General features: G+C 37.0%; 4 protein-coding genes across 15 annotated transcripts in view; all 4 read left to right on the top strand.

The window, feature by feature from the left end:
* LOC127511409 (oocyte zinc finger protein XlCOF6-like) overlaps positions 1-19,464 on the top strand; it is a 39,765-nt gene extending 20,301 nt beyond the window's left edge. The window contains exons 4-5 of the mRNA XM_051892219.1: positions 16,484-16,585; positions 18,496-19,464. Of these exons, the coding sequence (XP_051748179.1) occupies positions 16,484-16,585; positions 18,496-19,337 (944 nt within the window). The 3' untranslated portion in view covers positions 19,338-19,464. The remainder of the gene's footprint in view (positions 1-16,483; positions 16,586-18,495) is intronic.
* Positions 1-27,095, top strand: part of LOC127511113 (gastrula zinc finger protein XlCGF7.1-like) — a 112,868-nt gene that overhangs the window by 31,768 nt on the left and 54,005 nt on the right. For 3 of the 8 annotated variants that reach the window (XM_051891660.1, XM_051891667.1, XM_051891643.1), the window contains exon 1: positions 14,115-14,189. The exons of 4 other annotated variants lie outside the window; for them this stretch is intronic. The gene's annotated coding sequence lies outside the window, so the exon portion shown is untranslated. Of the gene's footprint in view, positions 1-14,114; positions 14,190-27,095 lie in introns of those variants that run through there. One more of the 8 variants, XM_051891651.1, reaches the window with a different exon arrangement.
* LOC127511118 (gastrula zinc finger protein XlCGF8.2DB-like) overlaps positions 1-27,095 on the top strand; it is a 128,790-nt gene that overhangs the window by 76,133 nt on the left and 25,562 nt on the right. The gene's annotated exons all lie outside the window — the stretch shown is intronic.
* Positions 1,037-5,186, top strand: LOC127511197 (gastrula zinc finger protein XlCGF8.2DB-like). Of its 2 annotated transcripts, XM_051891919.1 has the most exons (4): positions 1,037-1,110; positions 1,574-1,804; positions 2,031-2,156; positions 3,706-5,186. In XM_051891919.1, exons 2-4 carry the CDS (start codon positions 1,639-1,641, stop codon positions 4,563-4,565), a joined length of 1,152 nt encoding a protein of 383 aa, XP_051747879.1. In that variant the 5' UTR covers positions 1,037-1,110; positions 1,574-1,638; the 3' UTR covers positions 4,566-5,186. The 2 variants fall into 2 exon arrangements, with proteins under 2 accessions (XP_051747879.1, XP_051747880.1); XM_051891920.1 differs by lacking the exon at positions 2,031-2,156.

Below are 27,095 nucleotides of genomic sequence, written 5' to 3'. Positions count from 1 at the left end.
GACTCAATGCCATAAATCTAACAATGCCATAAATCTAAAATTAGCTCACACAGAGAATTATTGATGTATTTTCATAATGTTTACCTAAGCCTTCTTCACTCTTAAAAATGCTGGGTAGTTGATTTGGGTCAAAATGGACAAACACAACCGTTGGGTATTTAATTAAAATATATAACCCAATGATGGGATTTGTCCATATTCGACCCAAAATTTGGGTTTAAACAACCTAGCATATTTTATTATTATTATTATTATTGTTTATCATGCTGTGATTAGTTAGTAAATCACGCATTTAGAAAGACGATTTGGCTGTGTGTTTTAGTTTTTCTGACAGCTAGATGGTGCCACCGCATTACTACTATCAAAAAGCATTTATTTATCTGTCAACGAAAATTTGGTTTTAATTTTACTTAATTGTTTTTACTGCCAATTTAACGTGTTTTAATGGGTTTCCCTTTACATATTTATATGCGTTTTTCATAACTTGCAGTTCGTTTCCTTGATGTTTTAATTCCATTAACTATAGAAAACCGGCAGTGCACCTTGCATAAACCATTGTACTTATTGGTTCATGCAATAATAAAGATTATGGAAATTGTGGGGGGTTTAAGATGACTGACAGGGGCCCCTTCACAAAGTTTTGCTTAGGACCCTCAGAAGTTTAGGATCGGCACTGCCTATACTGTTTGACAGCAGGTGAAATAAAACCATCCTGAGTGGTCTGAGTAGCCGTATAAGCTACAAACAAGTAGAAAATAATTTCTTAACTTGGAAAACAGAAAAGATAGTGATATTTGAAAAAAGAGCATATTTTAATCTAACGTTACCCTTTAATGACTTGTGAAATTGGCTAATTAACCCAGATTCTATTCATTCAAAACATGGGAGCGGATCATCAGATATAAGCTAAAAGCTTTTGCAAAAATCTCATTGGTACTGATAGCTTTTGGACTCTGTGATTTATCCTTTGAATCAATCCTTTATCTTATAATTTAAATGTGTTTTCTGTATGTGAATTTCTATTTCGTGTGAACAGGACTTTTATTTTGGTGTGGCAACATGATGTCATAAGGCTGCGACACGCTCCTGCATCTGTGATTCTTCAGAAAGGTTTGTGTTTTTAATCATTTTAAGTGTTTAAATCTATACAACCCTTTCAGACAATTATATAGAGAACTGTGAAATAAGTTAATTATTAATGAATGTGACATTATAATGTATTTAATAACATTAATGAACATAGTTTTTTTATGAGTAAAGCTCATCCACACACAAGTAACAGAAAAGATGCATCTCATCTCGCTCCCTATATTGTGAATCAGTTCATCATAAACACTGTTTGGTCTCTGGTAAGTAATGATAGAGAAACAAACTTTTTGAAACCAATTCAGATTCAATTGAATCAAATGATTAACAGTTTGTAATCATTTGAATCACTGAATTGCGCTGCAAATTCAACAACAACACAAACATGTGTAATGACAACATAACTGACAATGTTTTCATGACGCACCCAGAATTTAGTTTTGATGTTTTTTCTTTCTGTTAATTATTCTGATCTTAATCATGACAGAGTGTCCAAACACACAGAGAAACTCCTGGAGAAGCGACTGAGATCCACGTGACACTATTATAAAGATGGAGTTTATTAAAGAGGAGAGTGAAGACGAGAAGATTGAAGAAACATTCAGAGTAAAACATGAAGATACTGAGGAACAAACAAAGATGGCATTTATTAAAGAGGAGAGTGAAGACATGAAGATTGAAGAAACATTCAGAGTCGAAGATACTGAGGAACAAACAGGTTGGTTTCATTCTCAGAGTATTTCTTCAGTCATTCTGTGTCATGCTTTTGTTTATTTTATTTTTTGTGATATAATGATGACACACATTCAATTCGAAAAAAAAAAACCTATTTTTTTTTTTTGTCATCCTCAAAATCACTTTATCAAATCAGGGTTTGTAAACATTACTTTCTTTCCAGGCATACTGATTAAAACACCTTTACTCCTCAAAATTTACATTTTCAGTTTTCAGCCGTCTTTTGAATATTGCCAGGGATTCTGTATTCCAGATGAAGGCGGGGAGATCATTCCACCAGCAAGGAACAGTGAACGAAAATGTTCTGGAGAGCGATTTTTTGCCTCTCTGTGAAGGTACCATGAGCTTTCGCTCATTTAGTGATCGCAGACTTCTGGTAGGGGTGTAGACTGTAAGAGTGAGTGGAAGTGATGGTAGTGTAAATGGAGAAGAGAAGGGGTCCAAGAACTGATTCCTGAGGAACCCCTGTGATCAGTTGATGTGCTTTGGATACCTCCCCTCTCCAGGCAACCCTGAAAGACCTTGCTGTGAGATAGGATTCAAACCAGAGAAGTGGAGTACCTGTGATGATGCCCAGTGATGTCAGGGTGGACAGAAGGATCTGATGATTCACCGTGTCAAAGGCAGCAGATAGATCCAGCAGAATGAGAACTGATGATTTGGAATCAGCCTTCGCAATCCGTAGGGATTCAGTGACCGACAGTAGTGCAGTCTCAGATACCTGGTTGAAAACAACCCGTTCAAGTGTTTTTGCTATGAATGGTAGGAGAGAGACAGGTCTATAACTGTCTACAAGTGACGTGTTTAATGTGGGATTTTTAAGCAGTGGGGTTACCCGAGCCTGCTTGAATGGGGTAGGGAAAATGCCAGTGTGGAGAGATGTGTTGATAATGTGTGTGAGTGCTGGTAAAAGTGTAGGAGAGATGGCTTGTAGAAGGTGTGAGGGGATGGGGTCTAGAGGGCAGGTGGTAGGATGACTGGAGAGGAGAAGTTTAGATACTTCTGCCTCAGTGAGGGAAGAGAAGGAAGAGAGAAGATTTGTGGCTTTCTGGGGTTGGTGAAGTAAAAACTTAAAAGGAAATAAGACTGAAAAACACTTTTTAGAATGAGATGTAGTATGCTGTTTTTAATGTTTGTCTCATTTTTGTGTGAAGCACATGGAAGCTGACAATATTCAATATTCAAAATTATTCACAAAAACTGTTCTGCAAAACTTTGAGATTTGAGATCTGTCTGTAATTAACCAGTTCTCCTGGGTCAGGCTGTGGGTTATAGTACCTTGAGTAACGTTGAGCGAGTTGATCTCTGAGCTTGTGTGAGTGAGTGGAGGTGGGTTTATCCGTTTATACTAAATGAAGCAAGGGGGGTGTACTTACATTCAAGCCATTAAGGAAAAACAGGAAAAAATGTTTAAATATGTGAATAGGTTGATTAAAGATGAGTTTTAAGGGATAAAATGATTGACTAAAGGAAGACTTTAATAAATATGTTACAATTTAATATTTTAAATCTTCTTCATTATCATCAATCCCGGGACCTGCCGTAAATTTTTTGACCTCACACTCCCACCCACAGCAAAGGTAAAACCGCCTGCTCCCACTGGATTTGTGTTGGGACCTGTGGGATCCCAATCCAGTGCTCTACAGTGGGATTTTATAAAGGGTTTGATATCTGCCAGCCTGAAAGTATTTGGAACATGTCATAAAGAAAGCAAAGAATTTACAATTTTGAGGTTCTGAGATTACAGGTTACACACTTTTTAGTTGTTTGAGTATAAGGTCTAGTATACATGTTGTTGGATTCGATGTTTTACTTCACTTTTCATGTCTGTTTCTTTGTGGCATTAAACTAGAGATAACTTGTTTTTGTTTCTTTTCACCTTAGATCTCATGACGTTGAAAGAGGAGAGTCAAGAACTGAATGAAACTGGAGAGAAAAATCAGGATAAGAAATGTAATGATTTCATGACTGGGGAGAAATCTACTAGTTACTCACAGACTCTTAAAACAGAAACTAGAAACCTCCAGATGAGAGTTCACACTGGAGAGAGCCATTTGACCTGTCAACAGTGTGGAAAGAGTTTCACTCGAAAAGAAAGCCTTAAGGTTCACATGAGAATTCACACTGGAGAGAAGCCTTACACCTGTCAACAGTGTGGAAAAAGTTTCAGTCGAAAAGAAAGCCTTAAAGTCCACTTGAAAATCCACACTGGAGAGAAGCCCTTCATATGCACTCAGTGTGGAAAGAGCTTTACACAGAAAAAAAACCTTAATGCCCACATGAGAAATCACTCTGGAGAGAAGCCTTACACCTGCAAACTGTGTTGGAAGAGCTTCTCACGAAAAGAAAGTTTTAAGGCTCACATGACAGTTCACACGGGAGAGAAGCCATTTGTTTGTGATCAGTTTGGAAAGAGTTTCATATGTAAAGAATACCTTAATCATCACATGAGGATTCACACAGGAGAGTACTGTTTTATATGTCATCACTGTGGAAAGAGTTTCACAAAAAGAATAAACCTTGAGAATCACATGAGAGTTCACACCGGAGAGAAGCCTTTCATCTGCCCTCAGTGTGGAAAGAGCTGCACGACGAAAGGAAACCTTAATATTCACATGAGAGTTCACACTGGAGAGAAGCCTTATAAGTGTCTTCAGTGTGACATGAGTTTCACATATCACGCATACCTGAAACGGCATTTGAAAACTCATTCTGAAAAGAAAACACTGTTTTCCTCAGTGTGATAAGAGGTTTAGAAATAGGAGCAGTTTCAACAATCATCTGTGCATTCACTGTGGAGAAAAACAATTCAGTTGTGATCAGTCTAACATAAACATCACACTTACAAATACATATAAATAGTCATGTAAATGTGAGACCCTGTTTGTGTTCTTTGTTTAAAGAGTACAGCAATAGAAAATGTGTATCAGTTAGAAGCTAAGGCTACTTTCACACCGCAGCTGAATGTGGGCTTCATATGACTGTCCGCCTTCATGACCACTTCACAATATCTTTGTTGCTGTAGTTTCAAACATTAAGCGGTTGAGGTAAGCAGCATTTTATTTAGACTATCTAGAGGCAGGTAAACACCATTGTACTCCCATTGGTCTGTGGCAATGATGTAATTGGTAGGTGTGGCTCTGAGGCTCTGCCTTCTTTCACATGGAACTCTTCTCTGATTAATTTCTTCTGTTCAATCCATTGAGGTCAAATAAGTAAAAAAATGAACACACTGGAGAGACACTTTGTAGAAGAAAATGAAGCTGTACTTCTGGTGAAACGAGACACTGATACTGTTTTCCTGTTTAATACTGTAAAGCTGCTTGCTTTTAAACAATCTTTTTAATAAAGTGCTGTTTAAATAATTGTGATGTGACTTTACTGAAGTGCCGAATTGCAGAGCTTGTGCAAACATTTCCACATTGCTATAAGTTACATGCTTTTCTTATGCTTTCTTTAAAAAAAGCGCTTGCTGTTTTCTAATATTAATTGCATTTATTTTATTATTGAGAGGAAAGCGTGCAGCACATGTTTACATATTTATCTTACCCAGCATCCCTCCTGATTCACATCTGCACCCTCATCAACACTGCCTTCATATGCCGTTCCCTTCTCCTCACTGTCTGTTCTTGTCAAAGACAAGCCTGGTTACGCAACAGAGTGCTTACTGATCTAATCATCTGAGAAACCTATCTGATTGTTCTTGATCCGTCTTCTGTCTGCCGTCTTCTGTTCCCCTGTGTTGCCTGCCTGGATCTTCTGCTCATCTGTCACCTGCATCACACGCCACCTGCACAGAGAACTCATAGCCAGCTAAGCCTCCAGCAATCTATCATCAACCATTTCATCCTTACCTGTGTTGCATTCCCGCTCTGCTTCCCTCATATCTACTCACCTTGTCTGTCCTCTTCTGTTTATGACAGAAGACCAGACCTAGAAAACAAAATAGGAAATATGAGCTGGAAGCTTGCAGGACAAAAATCTGTCGCCTCCTAGTCATGAGTCCCTTGAGTGATGAGACTGGACCGGGGTTAACTTTGTTGATCCAAGAGAACTCCCTGATCTTACTGGATTGGACTGGAGAGAGGCCATCTTCCCCAGTATGTATCACAGCCAGCCCCAGAATCTCATCCTAAGATAGCTACCGTTCCGGAGTCTTAACCTGTCATGACCGCTATCCCAGTGTTTCATTCTAAGATAACCACCAGTCCAGAATCCTGTCCTAAGATGATGAAGATCTTGGGAGTGGACTCTGGAGCAGATTAGGGGCTGGAGAATTCACTGGACTCTAGACAGGGGCTGGAGCCTTCACTGGACTCTGGTCAGGGGCTGGAGCCTCCACTGGACTCTGGACAGGGGCTGGAGCCTCCACTGGACTCTGGACAGGGGCTGGAGCCTTCACTGGACTCTGGTCAGGGGCTGGAGCCTCCACTGGACTCTGGTCAGGGGCTGGAGCCTCCACTGGACTCTGGACAGGGGCTGGAGCCTCCACTGGACTCTGGACAGGGGCTGGAGCCTCCACTGGACTCTGGACAGGGGCTGGAGCCTCCACTGGACTCTGGACAGGGGCTGGAGCCTCCACTGGACTCTGGACAGGGGCTGGAGCCTCCACTGGACTCTGGACAGAGGCTGGAGCCTTCACTATTAATATTAATGTTAATTTTTTATTTTTTTATTTTAATGTTTGTATATATAATTATACATTATTATACAACATTTATTAATGTTAAATAATGTTAATATTATTGTTAATAATTAAATATATGATACTCCACAAAAAAAAAAAAAAAACATTCAAATCGGGTCAGTCAAATCGATTAATCGTGATTGATCACATCTAACATAAACAATATTACAACTTACATTTGCACAAAACCAAAGGCTGTGAATGCACATGCAAACTTAGTCATGAAGGTGTAACTCTAGCCTTTTTACAAAAAATGGTCCCAAACATAACTCCGGCGTGCTCGCTTCATTTCTTCACGTGTCTGCTGTATGTGTTTTGTGGTTGAGGAGCACACATGCATATGACCTTTCTTAATCCACAATACATAAGTTTCATTGATTACAATATTAATCATATCGTGTGTGCCACAAAGGTCGATTCTTGGTCCAACTTCATTGTATATGTTGCCTCTGGGGGTCATTTTTAAGAAATATGGAGTTAGCCATAATTTTAATCCTGGCCTTCAACTGTATCTTTCCAAAGAGTATAATGACTATTCATCTGTCTCCCTTTTGACAAGTGTTTGACTGAAGTCAAAGGGTGGTTGGCAAATAACTTTCTTCAACTCAATGAGGAACTAATCCTCTTTGGAAAGAGACAGTATGACAAAAGAAAATGGTTGATAGTTGTGGTTCACTGTCTTATAACATGCACTCTGATGCGAGGAGTTTAGGAGTAATTTTTGACTCAGAACTTTGTTTCGATCATCAAATAACCATGGTTGTGAAAGCAGCTTTTTCAGTTAAGATGTCTGTCTAAACTAAGATCTATTCTTTAGACAAACATATACAGTGCCCTCCACTAATATCGGCACCCTTAGTAAATATGAGCAAAGGCGGCTTTGAAAATAAATCTGCATTGTTTATCCTTTTGATCTTTCATTCAAAAAATTCACAAAAATCTAATCTTTCATCAGAGTAAAACAATTGAAAGTGGGGGGAAACTCACATTATAAATAAATGTTTTTCTCCAAAACATGTTGGCCACAATTATTGGCACCCCTAGAAATTCTTATGTGTAAAATATCTCTGAAGTATATTCCCATCCATATTTAAATTTTTTATCACACCAGGGTGATCATGAACATGAAATTGTCCAGCCATGACTTCCTGTTCCACAGGAATATAAACATGAGGAAACTCAAAGGCCAAATTCCCTTAATCATTCATCACAATGAGGAAAACCAGAGAATATAGTTCTGATGTGCAGCAAAAGATTGTTGAGCTTCACAAAAGAGAAAGTGGCTGTAAGAAAATAGCTAAAGCATTGAAAATCCCCATTTCCACCATCAGGGCAATAATTCCAATCAAGTTCCAATCAAAAGATGTAACTAAAGAACTAAAGATGTTACAAATCTGCCTGGAAGAGGACGTGTGTCTAAATCATCCTAATGCGCGGTGAGGAGGAAAGTTTGAGTGGCCAAAGATTCTCTAAGAATCACAGCTGGAGAATTGCAGAGATTAGCTGAGTCTTGAGTCTCAGAAAGCCTAAAAAAATGATCAAACAGCACCTACATCCCCACAAGTTGTTCTGTTTTTCTGCTGGAGGTCCTGGACATCTTGTTCAGATACATGGTATCATGGATTCTATCAAATACCAACAGATAAAAATCAAAACCTGACCGCTTCTGCTAGAAATCCAATAATGGGCCGTGGTTGCATCTTCCATCAGGACAATGATCCAAAACAAACATCAAAACCAACACAAAAATGTGTCACTGAGCACAAAATGAAGCTTCTGCCATGACCGTCCCAGTCCCCTGACCTGAACCCTAAAGAAAATGAGTGGAGTGAACTGAAGAGAAGAAGCACCAACATGGAGCTGGGAATCTGAAGGATCTGGAGAGATTCTGTATGAAGGAATGGTCTCTGATCTCTTGTCAGGTGTTCTCCAACCTCATCAGCTGTTATCTTGGCAAAAGGAGGTTGCAATAATTGGGTGCCAGTAATTGTGGCCAACGTGAAAAATAGAAAAACATTTATTTCATAATGTGAGTTTCCCCCATTTTCAATTGTTTTACTTTGATGAAAAGTTAGATTTTTGTGAATTTTTTTAATGAAAGATCAAAAGGATAAACAATGCAGATTTATTTTCACAGCCACCTTTGCTCATAATTACCAAGGGTGCCAATATTAGTGGAGGGAACTGTATATACACGTTGCTCACATATTATTGTAGCCTAGTTCGTGCTGAATACAGTGTAATGACACTTTTGCCATTAATATGTTTATAAGCAACCGAAACAAGCACAAATGCGGGGCATGTCAAAACTACTCCAGGGCCCCAAAAATCCTTAACTCTTTACTCCTGGTGTTTGGGACAAATATCCAGCTTTCTCCATATGACCACGCAGAGAGTTGGGGAAATTCACAATGACATTTTGCAGGTTAATTTCGATGCATGGTCTTAGCACACTGGGTAGGAAGTTTGGATATCTGACAGTTACAGGATGTTTTTATGGTACTGCAAACTCAACTCTGATTTGCTGAACTTTACTACAACAAACCAAGTCAAAAACATCAGTGTGAGAATAGAAGTTTAACAGTGAGCACAACATTTCTCTTGTTGAGAGACAGAAGTGCTGGATTGAGAGACTATAGTTTGGGTTTTTCTAATTGATCATTTTGAGGTTTAACAATGTCATTAAAGAGGTAAAAAACAATTTAAATATAAGCACTCTGATTCGAAAGCAAGAGCACCCTCAGTTGATACTGTAATAACATAACATTATTGGCAAAACAGATTTGGCAAACGCTTCATTATGTTTTTGAGTTTGCGCAGTGGAGAATGTAAAATTTATCACGATTCCTTTATCCCTCCCTATTCTAGCTTGTACTATCCTGAATGATGGCTGAAACTTTGTATTAATAGCACTTCTTGTGTCTATCGCCTCTTTAGATTAATCATTTGTTGTGTTCCTCAATCGTAAGTCACTTGCACGAAAATGAAAAAAAAAAAAAAAAAAATGTAATTGTAAAAAAAAAAAAAAAAAAAATCAATTAAAGAGTGTTACGGTAAGACTCTTTATTTTCTGAGTTGACAGAGTAAAACAGCATTCGTCGTCTCTTTCTCAGCATATTATGAATCCAAAATCCCTTTCAATATTTCACTCTCATCAAACAGGGGAAATACAATCAAATACAACAGGATCTGTAGTAGATCCGTAACAATTCCAAGACTGTATTTTATTACATACTTTAACTGATACTGATCACTACTGATGATGAGCCAATCAACCAGCAGCATAAAACTAAAATTTTTAAAACTAAATAAAATTCATCCTTGTTATATAACATTTGCCAAGTTAACATGTACAGTATGTCTTTACACAGATATACTCAAATTATAAGGTTGAATCTGATTGCATGAAGTTTCTTCAGACTGATTGCCATCACAGTCAAGAGTCAAATTAAGTTTCTTGTCATGATCCATCATTCCCCACCACATGCCTCATTCTTTCCAAAAGGATTCCAGTTCATCTTCAGCTGCAGAAAGCGTACTTTGAATGATGCTGTCTATGGCTTCGGCAGCAAGGGGCGCACATGGCTGGCCACATCGTTGAAGGAGAGTGGACAGTAGCTGGGAACTTCATCGCCAGGGAAAGAAATACGCTGGGAACCCTGACGACTGATGTGCTCGTATAGCACCCAGACACCACCGCTCACTTTGTGGGAAGAAGCTACGTCACTGAAATCAATGTCTTGAAGATTGGTTTCTCTGCGCAGGGTCACTTTTCTTCCTTGATAGTTGATGTGCTCGAACAGCTGGATTTCAGGGTTGTCCAGGTCATCTGTGACCATCTTGAGGGAAGAAAACTGGCCTTTGTCACTAAGGGTGGCGTACTCTCCTTCCTCAAACACCCGCTGCTTTCCAGCAAAATTCTTGTCATAATACGCTACCCATGGTGCGCCAATGACTTTCATGGAGCAGATGACGTTGTTGAAGCCCTTTTCTTCTAAGTTGCGGACATCGTTCTTGAATTCAGCTGTTCTGCCCTCGAAGGCCTCTTTGCTAAAAACAATGATCCTGTTCATTTTGATTGAAGATTCGAGGAGAGAGAGGCTGGAGAAGACGAGTGTTTCTGAAGCAGCTTCCTGTGGCTCTGCTGGAAACAGTGACTTATTTGGTGTGCAGAGCTGCCTTTTAAAGCACAAATACACCAAAGTGGGCGTTGACTAGCTTATAGGTGTGGAAGCTGAGAAACATGTCAATTCTCAAACTTCTGTTCAGTATCTACAGAAATGTAGCCTAATACAAGGTTCAGAACTCTCTATGAGCCGTATGTGGGGAAAAACAAACAAAAACAACAAAAAATACATTCCGCATCAATTCTTGTCAAAAAACACAGTGTCACCCTTTTCCAGGTTACCGACAAAGAAAAAAAACATCAGTATTTCATCACCCAATGTGAAATCTTCAACTGTCATTTACAGGAATGTCGGCACTGAAAGGTTTCGAGTAAATCTATCAATTCAATGTGACTGATGTTCAAATCAACAGTTTTTGGTGTTAAACTCATGGTATGAGACCCAGAGATGCCACAATTATTGGCCCTCGAGTTTCATATAATCCTTGATTCGGCTTGTTGTCAGTAACTGAGGAGCTCAAACACTTAATTCAAGCTCTTAATGGAAGTCATTGATGTTTGTGATGTCATTCTGTTTTTCCACAGAAGCTAATAAACAATGACTGCTGTATGGGCTAATGCAGTGAAATTCACTTGAACCTGGAATCATATGCCATCAGACGTCAACTTGACATGGCTTCAGAGGTTGGGATGACGTCTCTTGGATGATTCTGCTGTCACATGCTCAAGGGAGGTAGCAAGTTTCCTGCAGACACTGAGGCTTCTAACACATCTGACTACTTATTTGGCTGTACAGGGTAGGAGAAACCGATCCTACACCAGCAGTTACAGGCAACCTTAACTCGGACAATTTATGGACTGAGTGAGCATTACACCTTGAATTTTAAAAAGTGTATATATCAAGGCATGAGCAGGAGAAGAGCACGGTTTGCACAGTGTGGACTATTATGTTAATGCCTATGTCTTCATATTCCACCAACATCCTTCGTGGTGGTTGATGAAAGTGGCCAATATCAACTTGGCGAACAAGTAATGTTCAAAAAATTTAGTAAGTGTCCTCTCACCATGTTTTAATAATGTTCAACGCTCAGTCTGTAGTTTCCTTTAACTGTTTATTATTGTTTGACTGTCATATAAATGTGTAGACATTACTGATATTACTTTCTGAAATGTAATTTACTGCAGTGTGTGTGCTTCTGATTCCTCCACCACCTGCAGTCCAAACCAAGACTTCACAGTTATCCCAGGAAAGCAGACTGTCTTGGTGACTATCAAGTACTTCTACTTCATATCCCACCAGAAGCTGACATGAAGTCAAGCATAATAATGGCTTACTTTCATTCTTTTTTTCCTGTGCTGTACAAATACTGGTCAAATAGTAATCATATGATTGTTTTAAGGTCCATACGACCTGAGCCTGCCTAGTATATGCCGTCCACTTTGTTCTTGTAAATGGACTCCTGGGATTACACTGCAAAAATGCTTTTCTTTCTTAGTATTTTTGTCATGTTTCCACTCCAAATATCTAAAATAAAAAAAAAGATATTTTGTCTTGTTTTCTGGGGGGAAAAAAACAATCTAAATGAATTCAAACAGAAACAAAATTCTTCTTCTTACCCTGTTAGCAGATAATTTTGCTTGTTTTAAGCAAAAACTCCCTTCATTTTGATTTTTTTTTTTTTTTTTTTTTTCAGAAAACAAGAAAACATATCTTATGTCATTTTACTTATCTAGTAAAGGCATCTGGATTTAAGAATTTTTAGATATTTAGACAACATTAGTAATCAACATTTGAAGTGGATCAAAACCTTTCATCAAAGTTGTCCTAAAACCTTCTTTTTAGGACAACATAGATTCTGCACTGCTAACATTACAACTGAAGGAGCCCCGGCAATGGTAGGGACGACATCTGGCCTCGCTCCGCTGGTGTCTCAGAAAGTCAGTGAATGTAGGGGAAAGTGGTTAAGTGCCACTGTATTTTACATCAAGAACAGCTATGTGCCAAATCGTCCGCCAGAAGATAGCTATTTTAGTTTATAAGTTTTAAACATGGATATTTTTCTTACACAAATGCATTGCTTCACTTCAGAAGGTCTTTATTAACCCTCTGGAGTCGTATGGATTACTTTTTTATGGGTGGATGCATTATTTTTTACTTCAAAACACGGCCCACCCATCCACAACCATTACAAACCTTGGAGAACTAAGGATATTTTTAAATACATCTCTGTGTTCGTCTGAAAGAAGATAGTCATATACACCTAGGATGGCTTGAGGGTGAGTAGATCATTTTTGGGTGCACTATCCCTGTAACGGTTGTGGAATATTATCCTGACTTTGTATTTAATCCAGCCCATTTAAACTTCAGAAAGCATTATCTTTTCAAAAACAAGCTATCTGATTTAACACCACCTATATTCATTTGAAATCATTTGCTTCTGTTACATTCCCACCTTGTATCTCATTCTTCACATCCTCCATGGACATTTCCAGAGGGACATTTGGAATCACTCCTCTTAACTTTGCTGCCGTTCCTGGTACATGCACTTTAATCGTTCCCTCGCTGTTGTTGTTGTTTTACTAGTGCTATATAAATAAAATTGACATTGACAAGCCTAAAATATAGGGCTAGCTTGACCAAGTGATCCAACTGTCATGTCCTCTAGGATATGACACTGATCAAATGCGTTTATTCTCAACATTTTATTTCGACACGTTTTTTCTCGAAACACAACAACTTGACTTTATTCTCAGCATTTCGACTTTTTTGTTGACATTTTATTTAGACTTTTTTCTCTAAATTTAACAAGTTTTATCTCAAAACACAACTTTATTCTCAAAATTTAATGATTTTAATCTCACATTATAATGACTTTAATCTCGAGATGGTTTTATTTTTTTATTATTGCTTGGCCCTAATCTTCTTTCGTATAAAAGCATTACCACTGAAATCAAGAAATGTAAACCAGATATTTTTACCATTTAGAAGAAATGATTTTAACCATTTTAATTTAAGTTTTCCATTCAGACAGTCAAAATCAATTGTTTTAAACCCACCATCAGTGTAATCCTTTACAGTCACGGTCATTTTAATATAATGCACTTTAACAAAACAAAGATGACATTTAATTGTATTTATTGCCCTGATATTCTGTGGAGAAACTGAGATGGAATAAGATGGATATATTCATCATGATAAGGATTCAGTTTTAGTTAAATAGTAGATTAAATGAAATAGTAAATCTTTCTCTGCAACCACAAACTTAACTGCAAATTCATAATGAGTTTGAAATACTCAAAAGTTCTTTCCAATCATCTGTAATATGAATACTTTGTTCACGATTGAGAATATCACAAAAGCCCAATATTTGGTAATACAATTGTGATTTCTTATTTAGATATGAGCCAGAAGCTTTTGAAAAAATCCTTATAATTTTAATGTATTTTCTGTATGTAAATTTTTATTTCGTGTGAACGGGACTTTTATTTTGGTGTGGCGACATGACATCATAAGGCTGCGCCGCGCTCCTGCATCTGTGATTCTGCTGAAGAAAGGTTTGTGTTTTTAACCATTTAAAGTGTTTAAATCTATACAACCCTTTCAGACAATTATATAGAGAACTGTGAAATAAGTTAATTATTAATGTAATAGTTTTATGTATCTAATAACATAGTTTTTATGCATTCACACACGAGTAAAAGAAAAGGTGCGTCTCATTTCGCTCCTTATATAGTGAATCAGTTCATCATAAACACTGTTTGGTCACGGGCAAGTACATTTTTGAAACCAGTGCTGCCGACTCACACACAGCTGACACACATTCATATTCTCCCGCAGTGAAAGAGAGGAGTGTGTGCGGTCAATCCAGCCGCACTTTCCCCTCTGCGTGTCTAATCGTGCACTTACGGTATGGGTGCTGGGAGCGGTCAAAACTGATGTAAATGCGTTTTTTTTTAAACATTGATACCATTCAAACATTTGTGGTAAGGTTTAAAAAGAGAGAAATTAATACTTTTATTCATCACGCATTAAAGTGATGAAAAGTGAGTGAGGAGTGAAAATGTTACAGAAGATTTCTATTTAATAAATGCTTTAATAAATGTAATACATTTAAATATATTTGATAACTGCAAATAAATGCTGTTCATTGAGCTTTCTATTCATCAAAGAATCCTGAAAAATCACAAAAATTAACATTGATAGTCATAAATGTTTCTTGATCATCAAATCATCATATCAGAATGATTTCTGAAGGATCATGTGACACTGAAGACTGGAGTAATGATGCTGAAAATTCAGCTTTGATCACAGGAATAAATTACACTTTACTATATATTCACATAGAAAACAGCTGATTTACATTGTAAAAATAAAGTTTATCTGCATGTTTTTTGGATTCTGGGGGAAACCAATGATATGAACTGATATGATGAACATTTAATATAGCTGCAGATGAATCTTAGTCTAGTTTATACAGGTGGAGAAAATATTTAGACTCACATTTATTTGTTATTTATCCACATCTCATCCTCTATTACAGCATTTAACTCCTAATTCCCAATTTCTTTTACAGTTTTTTGCTTTGGCGCAATTTTCACAAACAAGTGTTATAAACTCACAGATCATCAAAAGTGCACTTTTTTTTAAAAAACATTTTGGCATATTTTTAATTGTGTTAGTACAATGCACAAAATCACAAAGTATCCTTTTCACTACACAAAATAAGTGTTTCATCTATATAAATGTTTCATTCATTCTCTTGATTTGCATCTCTTCTCATTCAGTTTAATATATTTGTCTATTGTTTAATCCAAATGAACTTAATGTTTAATCAATGAATCATTTGGTAGATTTCTATAGATGCAGATTCTATAGATATAGTTTCTACTTGTTTGCAATTTCCGATATGGATGACCAAATGTAATTAATTCTTTTTACATTATAAGTGATTTATCTTAGATGATGACCCCTATGTTTTAGCATGTCTAACGGCTAGGTGATCAGTCTTTATCATCTTGCTCTCAAATTTTCCTTTTTGGAAGTATTCTTGTGTCTCGTTGTTGTACTCATTCTGAAAAAATCTGATTATACCTGAATTGGTTATGTAAATAGTGATTTATTGCAACAGTCTGATGGAGCTTAACTTTCAAGTGTTTGTCATCTAATAATTAGTAATTGCTTTGAATTGTTCACTCAAAAATGAAAATTCTTCCTTTCTGCCGTGGAACGCAATAGAAGATATTTTGAAGAATGTCAGTAACCAAACTGATTCCCATTGACTTCCATAGTATTTTTTTTTTCATACTATGTAAGTCAGTGGGGTCCATCAACTCTTTAGTTACTGACATTCTTCAAAATATCTTCTTTTGTGTTCAGCAGAAGAAAGAAACTCACAGGTTTGGAACAAATTGAGTCAATGATGACAGAATTTTCATTTTTGGGGAAACTTTCCCTTTAATTTTAAACTTCAATAATAATAGAGCTCCCTGAATGTTCACAGAGAAAAATGAACATGTAGCTGCTGTGCCTGATATTTATCCAAATGAACCAATATTGAATCAAGATCAGAATCAAATCGTAATTGTATCAAGTTGTCACTAAACTTCATTGAAATTCTGTTTAGTTACCAAATGTTTTGACAATCACAATACACTTTTTGTTTTTGTGTTTTGTGCCCCCTACTGACATAATTCTCACTCCGAGCTAAACTCAAATGTTGGCAGCCCTGGTTTTTTTTTTTTATTATTATTTGGATGTGTTTTTCTTTCTGTTAATTATTCTCATCTTAATCATGACAGAGTGTCCAAACACACAGAAAAACTCCTGGAGAAGCAACTGAGATCCACGTGACACACTATTATAAAGATGGAGTTTATTAAAGAGGAGAGTGAAGACGTGAAGATTGAAGAAACATTCAGAGTCAAACATGAAGATACTGAGGAACAAACAGGTTGGTTTCATTCTCAGTCTTTCTTCAGTCATTCTGTGTCATGATCTCTATTGAATTTATTACACGCAACTCGTGACATAATGAATGACGACACATTAAATGAGGATAAACAATAATGAAATAGCCAAAACAAAACAACTCTTTTTTTGTAACATCAAACCCAATGTTTACTTCTGAATTCAAAAATTTTGATTGAAAGTCGTTAATTTCTATTACTAAATTATGCAACAGTATCTAACAAGTACATTTATTTTGCAAAAAGCAAACTGTGAAATGTGAGTGATAAACACATTTGTTGTCTTGTCACCACTTTATGCATCCTGCATGAGATAAATCAGATATATTAAGGAATGCACAAAATAAGCAATATTACAACTTACATTTGCACAAAACCAAAGGCTGTGAATGCACATGCAAACTTAGTCATGAAGGTGTAACTCCACAAACTCAGGATCAAAGCCTGAGTTGACAAAGAAAGTTGATGATAAGCAACATGGTACCAACAAAGCCAGATTGGAGTGGTTTGGTTTTGTCAACTCAAAACTAATCCTATAACCCTGAGTTTGTTCAACTATCATCATGGTACAGGCCCCAGCTTGTTCTTGGCCCGACCACCACAAACTACATCTTGAACAAGTCTGTCTTCTACTATAGTTTAAAAGTGATTCAAGCTTTATCCTGTTCGTCTATGAATGGAAGTGCCTCTCCGGGTGTGTAAAGAAAACAGACTTTTCTATTTTGAATCTTTAGGCAGTCAGGGTGGACCAGGTAGCAGGTGGTTTACAGCTCTTTCATCGCTTTCAGGTGTGGAACCATTTGTTTACACCTTTTTGCAAGATCCAGACTCATGTCAGGAAAGATGTTGACTCTTTTCCCGTCCACATCTATTTCTCCCTTTTGTGTAGCAAGTCATAGGATGTTTTTCCGGTCTTAGTGATGGAGCAGTAGAACCAGGAACTCGGGGTTTTATCAGGATTCAGCTGTTCGGCCTCATTCACTCAGCCTAGAAGGCCAATCATAGTGGAGTGCAAGTTTAGGATGGAGCTTTGTAAATCTGCTATTTTAGAGTCTCATGTTATACTCAATTTCTTTAAGGAGAACCACAAGCTTACCGATCAGATATCCTAATAAGCTATCCTTGACAAGCTATCCTTGTCCAGCTTGGCATTTTTTGCTGCATCACCCCTAGTGAATTTGGTGGTTTTCAGAAGACCTTTCTTAGGTTTAGAGAGACAAACCATTACCCAACAGTGAAAGCAAGCATCGGGTAGTTGAAAATGTTGAGTGTAAGCTCATTCAGCATTGTTTTAAGAAATAAATAAGAAGACAAGTATAGGAGCTTGGAATGCAGCATTTGCTCAGCTCTTTAGCATGACGTGAAATCTCCCAAAGGAAAGCTTACTTTGACCCGGGAGAAAGAATCAGAGATGTTGCCTCAACCCAGAGGTGTCGGCCCAGATTTGTGCCCATTGTTTATTAATAATTTTGTATTTGTTACCACTTACAAAGTCCAGTTCATTACGGTTTTCATTTCAGTAACAACTGAGAAATTTGTCTAAAAATCAGACTTTCTTTGTTTTGTTTTTGTATATTGAAAAAATATTTCAATCTTTTTTCAACATTTGTTGACTCCATTACTCTTGTTAAATCCTCTACTGTGAGTTTTTATAATAGCTTTGATAACTGCCTGCTTGAAAGTATTTGGAACGAGTCCTAAAGAAAGCAAAGAATGAACAATATTGACAAGAGGTTCTGAGATTACAGCTTACACCTTTTTCAGTTGTTTAGTAGGTATAGGATCTAGCATATATGTTATTGGATTTGATGTTTTGCATGTCTAAATGTTGTCATGTCTGTTGCTTTGTGACATTAAATTGGTGTTAACTTGTTTTCATTTCTTTTCACTCTAGACCTGATGATGCTGAAACAGGAGAGTCAAGAACTGAATGAAATGGAAGAGAAAAATCAGGATGAGAAATGTCATGATCTCATGACTGGGGAAAAATCTTTTAGTTGCTCACAGACTCATAAAACAGAAACTAGAAACCTCCAGATGAGAGTTCACATGGGAGAGAGCCCTTTGACCTGTCAACAATGTGGAAAGAGTTTCAATCGAAAAGACGGCCTGAGATTCCACTTGAAAATCCACACTGGAGAGAAGCCGTTCATATGCCCTCAGTGTGGAAAGAGTTTTACACAGAAAAAAATCCTTAATGCCCACTTGAGAGTTCACACTGGAGAGAAGCCTCACACCTGCCAACAGTGTGGGAAGAGTTTCTCGGTGAAAGGAAATCTTAAGACTCACATGACAGTTCACACTGGAGAGAAGCCATTTGGTTGTGATCAGTGTGGAAAGAGTTTTAGATATAAAGATAGCTTTAATCATCATATGAGGTTTCACTTAAGAGAGAAATGTTTTATGTGTCATCAGTGCAAAAGGAGTTTCATAGACAAGAATCACCTTAAGAATCATGTAAAAATTCACATTGGAGAGAAGCCTTTCATGTGTCATCACTGTGGAAAGATTTTTGCAAACAGAGCAAACCTTAAGAATCACATGAGAATTCACACTGGAGAGAAGCCTTTCACCTGCCCTCAGTGTGGAAAGAGCTTCACTCTTAAAGGAAACCTGAAGATTCACATTAGAGTTCACACTGGAGAGAAGCCTTACAAGTGTCTTCAGTGTGAGAAGAGTTTTACATATCTTGCAGACCTGAAAAGACATTTGCAAACTCATTCTGAAAAGAAATAGTCATTTTCCTCAGTGTGATAAGAGGTTTAGAATAAGGAGCAATTTTAACAATTATCTGTGCATTCACTCTGGAGAAAGATAAAAATGTCACACTTACAAATACATATTAAAAGTCATGTAAACGTGAGACCCTGTTTGTGTTTGTTAAAGAGTACGGCAATAGAAAATGTGTATCTGTTAGAAATTAAGGCTACTTGATTTCTAATAACACCCTTTTTACCAGTGTTGGGTAAGTTACTTCAAAAAAGTAATTAATTACTAATTACATCATCAATGTTGTATTTAAAATACTTTTCTAATTACTCTGTCTGAAAAGTAATTTAACTACTCAATAAGTAACTTACTAATTACTTCTTAAAATCCCTATAAACCTTGACCGGATAGACAATAAAAAGGAAGCTCTTTTAAGTCAAACATGGGATAGTTTAGCCTTTTATAGCTTTTTAAAACATTTTAGCTTTATTAAAACATACTATAATACATTTTTTAGTAACAAATAGGGATGTCACGATACCAAAAATTTATTCGGTACTGGTAGCCTATACCACCAAAAGTGCACAATACCAAGGTAAAACTATTTAAAGATACAAATAAAACAATGCTATTTATTTTTTCAGGTAGGTCAAGTAGTAGTAAGTAAAAATACCACAGAAATTGAATAATTAAATATAAAATAACTCTGCATAGTCATAACTGTATAAATTAAACATAAATTAATCCTTATTAAAGCTTTTCTTTTGTTGTTTGATTATCATATATAGCCTAATACAGACCAATAGTAGGCCGTAGAATGTTTTAAAGGCTCCTGTCACTAGACCTGGTGGACGGAGACAACATGCTGTTTCACATTCACATAACCAACGCAAATATACGCCAAAACGGGCATTTTGACATAACTGTGTGTGTATTTGAAATTGTATGTGTAACAAACCGCGAAAATTGACACTCGCAAGAGGCGGCTATGTGTGCGTGCTTTGGCTGAATGAAGACGTCTCTGAGAGAGCATGCGCAGTTTTTTCTCCCTAGGACATAGCTTACATTTTACCGTAATGTTCTTGCCTACCTGTGTCAAAAAAGTGAAGTTTAAATGATAATGAGCTACTGTTCACCCCACCCCTATCCTCCGTGGGCGGGCTGTAAACACTATTTGGCAGGTACTGCATTGAACTCACCATTCTTATTTATGCAGTTATAAATGCTCAAAAATGATTAAAATACATTTGAAAATTACTTGTTAGTCATTAACTAACACCTTTATAAACCTTATTGTAGTGTTACCATGTTATCTTTACATAAAATGTACACAGTTTGTAATAAGACAATCGCCTTAATGCATTGTTCATTATAAACGTGCAGTTATGAATTACAGTGAGATGGTTCTAAATAGAAATGACGACATATGTTTTTTCGACTGTATTATGAATAATGAACCAGCTGTGATGTCACATTTGCAGTGCTTTGTTGTGTGTGCGTGAGGCGCCGGCGCGATCAAACAGCAGTCTTTGCAAGGGACTTGCCTCATCGTCATGGCAACGGTTCGAGGCCAGGTCAGATTACGTCAGAGTTTGTTGTTGTTTGTTGGAAAATCATACCACACTGCTCAGACATTCCCCGACCCAACAAACGCCAATTAAACATGTTCAGTCGGGTGAAAACAAACTCCGACCAATGGCAACAGACGCCGACAGGGGTGTCACATTAGCTGCGTCTCATTTCGGAGGCTGCGTCCTAATCTAACAAACTCCAACAGACATGTTTGTTGGTGTTTATCTGTGCATTGTGAACTGGCCTTTAACTTTAGCTGCATTTGTCGTGGAACTTGATAACTAGCACATTATTAGGAAAGGCGATTTGCAAAGATTCATAAAAAACCTATAACGTTACTCACGTCTTCAGGAGGTGAAGCTGTATCACAAACAGTTACTGATCCATCCTTCAGGAACTTTTTAGAAAAACAAACTTTTTAGCACAGACATAAACTCATATAGGTAGATCCGGGGGTGCATTCCCTTCAAAAACAAAATTAATTCAATGTGTCTTCAGTGGCTCAGATGTCGAGAGTAAAGGACAACTGCTATGTTCATTCTTATATCCAATAACAAAACAGTTACTTTGGAGACATTCTTGTCTACACCTGCGCGGCGTTGAAACAATGGCGGACTGTCTGTTTACAGCTCCCTCAGGGCGGGTCTATGCTAAAACGTCAGTGTCCGTCAAGAGTTGTGGGAGGAGCCTGTGCAAATTTACATCACTTTGCCAAGAATCTGTGAAGGGCTTAAGTGCTTATGATTTGTGGGGATTAAAAAAAATGTGTTTTTAATGTGCTGTAAAACTGGATCTCCAGGGATGGCTCCAGTTGGGGACAAAACACCAAAAACCAGGACTGTTCCGTGGTAGATTTTCTCCTACGCACCTGACTTAAGTTAAACAGGGAGTCCCAGACACCTATGAATTTATACTCTACTAAGCATAGCTTCCATACCTGTTCGAGTCAGTTGACGTCTCGACCCTTTTTGAGCACTATCACTTGGGAATAAGATCTTTAGTGCTCCACTAAACACTATCACTTGAGTATGGAAGTAAGATTCTCTAGTGTCTAGTCTGCTGCGCAGCCAAAAAACCAAACAGACTCCAGACTATGCCTTAGAATATGCTTTAATCACGGCTGGAGGACCTCGTATCAATCACAGAGAATCCCACCAGCAAGAAGAATACAACAGTTTATATAGGATAGGAGTATGGCAAATCATTCTACAATATGATTGGTTCTTCATATGTCAAACCCTTATGTTACTAGGTAAAGCAAGATCTGCCCAAATCATGTGTTTATTAGTTCATTTGTTACCCTGTATCATGGGTCTATTATATTTAGATAGTTGTCTAGCTGTCCCTAAGTTTTATTCCCCTTTTGTTATATTCAGATATGATTCAGACACACACTGACTTTGGCCCAAGTTTTGGGAACATTTAGGTTTCAAAAGCATATAAATGTTAATCCTGCAAGGAAAAGAAATGTTAGTTATGAATAATTAAAAAATTCCATCACACCTCTGATCACCCTACTCCACACATACTCATCCATGTTGAAGGCACTGCATGATTTTAAGTATTTAAGATGATTTGAGGATTGAGTGACATGCTAATGATTTCTTCTGCCTTCACTTTTAATGTTGAAGGCAGAAGAAAATAATAAATTGATCATGTGACATGATAAGGATTTTGGTAAGTTGTACTGTATCTTTCGACATACCTTCAGATGTTCATTCATGTTTATTTCATGTTGTAACTAGTAAAGTGGAAGAGATGGTCGGTTCATGTGTGCTTTTCTTGAACTGAAGTGCTACAGCAATCTGTCACACCACAGAGCACCAAGAAATATCACGACACCTCGAGAGACGTCTAATGGTCTCACTCCAGTGAGATGGGAAAGTAGCCCATTTACAATTCTTTTGAGATTTATTTTGCTTGCAATTTCACCCCGACCTCCCACCTCCTCCGGAAAAAAACTCTTCGGATCTACACGATTCACATAAATTACATATTTTGATTGAAAATGGTGAATTTCGCTGAAAAGTATCTAGTTTGCAAGCATGTTATATTACTATTTGTATCCCCAAATTTATTATTATATATAATATATTTACAGTGCAGTTGTCACGGAGACACAGCCAACGCCCACCAACACTAATGCATCGTCACCAGATCTCCACACTCCGCTCACTCGTTCACTCTCCCCTGAATACGGATCACGAGCACCTGCACCTCATCATTACAGACACTATAAAGACTCTAGCTCCCCACTGTTCATTGTCTGGTCTCGCCAAACATACCTGGACTACCTGCTACTTACCTGTGCTCCTGCTGTTGCCTCTCCGTCTCCTGTGTCCTGTTCTCCGTCTTCGCCGTGTTCTCCATCCGTTCCTGTAAAGACATTCCAAAGATTACTCTCCAGCTAAGTGTCTGTTTGAAAGTGCTTGCATCTCTACTCACAATATTGACTGTCATCTCCTGTGTTCGTGCCTCTGTTAATAAACATCTGTTATCTTACCTCTCTGTCTCCGTCTGAGTCTGACAGCAGTATTAATGGTCCAAAAAAATTATTATTTTTTTTTTTTTTAAATAACTTAATGTACAATATACATTCCCAAAAACTCAATACATACAAACCAAAAAATGCAAAGTAAATAATTAATATATAATTATATTAATAATATATTAATAATTAATTATATGTGTTATTTTTTGACACTGCATGTCAAAAATATTATGTAGAAAACTGATACTCTTGTAGTTCATAGAGCAATAATAATAACAATAATTCAAAGTCGGCACATTCAGTGTTGGTTAGCTTAACATATTTAATAGCTCAAAAGGGTTTCTGTAGCAAAACAACCAACTTCTAACCAAGTTGTACTGGAGTATACTGTATAAGCAAGTGTTTTGAACTTTTGAAGAAAAGTGCATCAATGCACACAGTATATAATAGTATTCACAGTATATATTACACACTGAACACATTTAAAATGTCCAAAACACATATTCACAAACTTGTAAAGCTACTTTTAAAAAATGTTCAGCACTGTTATCTGAGAACCAGATCAGAATGAATGTGTGAGTTGAGGTTTGACTGACATAATTCTCATTCTCACGTATTGTCCTGAAAACAGTTGTTTGTTCAGTAAATGTGAAAGAAATTCCAGAGCTGCTGTTCAACACGACAGTTCAGAGGAGAAAAAAGACAGATGTTTTAACTTTCTTTAGTTGTTTTCAGGTATGTGTGTGTGTCATCTTATGATGTGTCATTGGTCACTTTGTGCTTCTGAGACTTTAATGCTGTGCTGAAACATCGTTCTCTGAGACATAAACCTGTTTTTCAGTGTTTTCCAATCAGTGATCAACAAGCAGACATGATCATTCATGAGTGACGGACAGGTCTTTAGCATGATAACGTGTAGCTGTATATTCAAGGGATCGCTATGCCAAAGTTTCATAAATATACAGTTGCATCTACAGTGAAGAGCGAGAGAGTGACCTAACTCTCAAAACATGGATTGCACATGTAGGTGGGAGATGACTCGAAGGCTCTTCATAAATATAATTAACTCTGAGAGCACAGTTGAATTTTAATCGAATATGGGGCGACTCCTGTCCATCGTCTGATCAGGACATCTGCATATTTTAACCAGCAAGACTGCACTCTACTGGTCCCTGAAAGCTGAAAGAGTCAACGATTAATCAGTTTTGACTGTGCTAAGGTCTGCATAATGTTCTACAAAATGTACTTCACAAAAGACGTACTGTAGTTCTGTCTGAAGTTAAAGCGCAACACAAAGGTAAGCACATTCTTGTTGCTCTTTTTTTTTTTTGTCGGATTACCAATGAATGACACATTTTGGCTGTGCATTAACGTGTTTGAAATGCCTGCTAATTATGTTGCTTATTCAGATCGCTTATATTGGGCACTTTTTGCACTTACATTGGTTTATTCTTACTGTTGACAAATGATACATGAGGTTTTTGCGAGGGTTAAAGTCATTGGTTAATTTCTTGATTGCTGTTTTGATTTGCTAATGCTCTTTAATGTATATGCCCTGTTTTGATCTGTTTTACTAGGAAATTTATTTATTTTTATTTTATTTTGTCATCATTATTTTGTTTTAAGGATATAAAAATGGTGCTTATCAACCTTGATTGACATGGCAATAAAATTCGATCACATTATTTTGGCAGTTAAAGTTTTGGGCAGGTTTTTCTTGAAGTGGACGGTTTTTGGTGAGCTTTTGGGCTGGAAATCGTCCACCCAATCTGGCAACTCTGCCTGCTTTCTGGAAACCCCTCCAGCTGTAAACAGGCCTGTGTGTGTGTGTGTGTGTGTGTGTGTGTGTGTGTTCTTGTATATATGGTTTATGAGGACACAAATGTTTTTTTGAAATTCAAAAAATGCAGACAGTTTCCTGTGATGGGTAGGTTTAGGGGTAGGGGTAGTGTAGGGGGATAGAACAGTTTGTACAGTATAAAAACCATTATGCCTATGGAGAGTCCCTGTAAACCATATATACAATTGTGTGTGTGTGTGTGTGTTGAAGAATGGCTGCGACCTTTACTCTTATGAATGATGAAAAACCTGTTTCATTTTATTTTTTTTTAATGGTCCTGGTTCAACTGGTTCTGAACGAACATGTTTCTGCAGTTTCTTAGTAAGAACATATTCATGCATCTTTTCTACACATTCTCTCCATTTTACTATGTTCATCGTGTGTCACATACAACGAAAAACTGTAAGACAGTTTACACTTTTAACTTTACACTGATACCACTGAGTTTTACTGAGCGGTTCACACAATAATTAATTTCCTTACCTGCACAACCAAAAAAAGAAGCTTTGTCATCACTGCTCAGGTTTTTGTCTGTCATCACATCGCTCCACCTTGTGTTTGCCATATCAATGTTTATGCTTGTGTTTTGTCTTTGTCTCTCTGCAACAACAACAATAGCGGACTACATGCTTGTGTTTGTGTTGCAGAAGCTACTGAGTCTATTAGCTTTACTAAAATAAAGTTTTATTTCTAAGCTTTACTAAAGTTTGTATACAGCGCACAAGGTTTATGCGCATTCTCCAAGTCTTATTCTCTGTTTTTAGTGTATCCCTGTGGCAGAATTACTGCACCACATACTGATCTGGCATGTATACTACATCGTTTTGAGTCGGTTTCAGTGGTTTCGTGTGTACGCGGATATATCTTGAGACGAGGAAAAAAAAAGATCGGATAGAGAAAGCTCTGGCTTCGTGTGGACGTAGCCTGAGTGAACTAAGAAAGAATGCAATGACAGAAATATATCATTTTTGCTTGTAGTTTATTTAGAATACAGTTAAATATATAAATGAGAGTAAAAGACACATTTTGAGTACACAGTTATACCTGGAAATAAATCCTGTTCAAAGATATAAGTGAACATCACTTACCTGGCATTTGGTGTTTGGTGCAATGGAGAAAATAAAGAAAAAAGAAAAAGAAAAAAACTGTCCTGCTTCCAGTCAGTGATCTCAGTATCATATGCATGCAGTCCAATGTGGCCCAATATCTAGTCACAATGATTCTCAAATCTGTGAGACAAAAGTAAAAACCCTCTGAGCATGCTGATAACAGGATCATATCTGCTATTGTATTAATGTTAATATAATGTCCACTCTTAACAGAAAACATGATTTTTGTGATCTCATGCATGCACGTATTATTGCACATCATGTGAAAAAAATTTTGTATAGACCTATTATATTTTAAATTACATTACTGGTCAAAAGATTTGACACATTACTATTTTTAATGTTTTTGAAAGAAGTTTCATGCTCATAAAGCCTGCATTTATTTGATCAAAAATACAGAAAAAACAGCAATACTGTGAAATATCATTACAATTTAAAATAATGGTTTTCTATTTGAACATACTTTAAAGTATAATTTATTTCTGTGATGCAAAGCTTTCATCATTCCTTGCGAAAAAAAGTTTAATTGATGTGGCACTATATAGGCTATTTTACAGTAAACTCTTCATAAGCTATGACATTTTATGTATCTTATTTGTTATATTATAGAGCCTATAAATGTTATTGTGCAGTTTAATATTTTGGGGTCATAACACTAACGCATTTTATTTCAGTATTTATTACATATTTCAGTCGATTTCACTTATCTCAGTATAGCAATATTTTTTGGGCAAAGCCAATAAGTCATGTTTACTAATATAAGTTATGTGTAG

This window comes from Ctenopharyngodon idella, chromosome 4, assembly GCF_019924925.1.
Source record: "Ctenopharyngodon idella isolate HZGC_01 chromosome 4, HZGC01, whole genome shotgun sequence".
Classification (NCBI taxonomy): domain Eukaryota; kingdom Metazoa; phylum Chordata; class Actinopteri; order Cypriniformes; family Xenocyprididae; genus Ctenopharyngodon; species Ctenopharyngodon idella.
The sequence above is the reverse complement of the archived record's forward strand: the minus strand, read 5'-3'. Positions and strand labels throughout refer to the sequence as shown.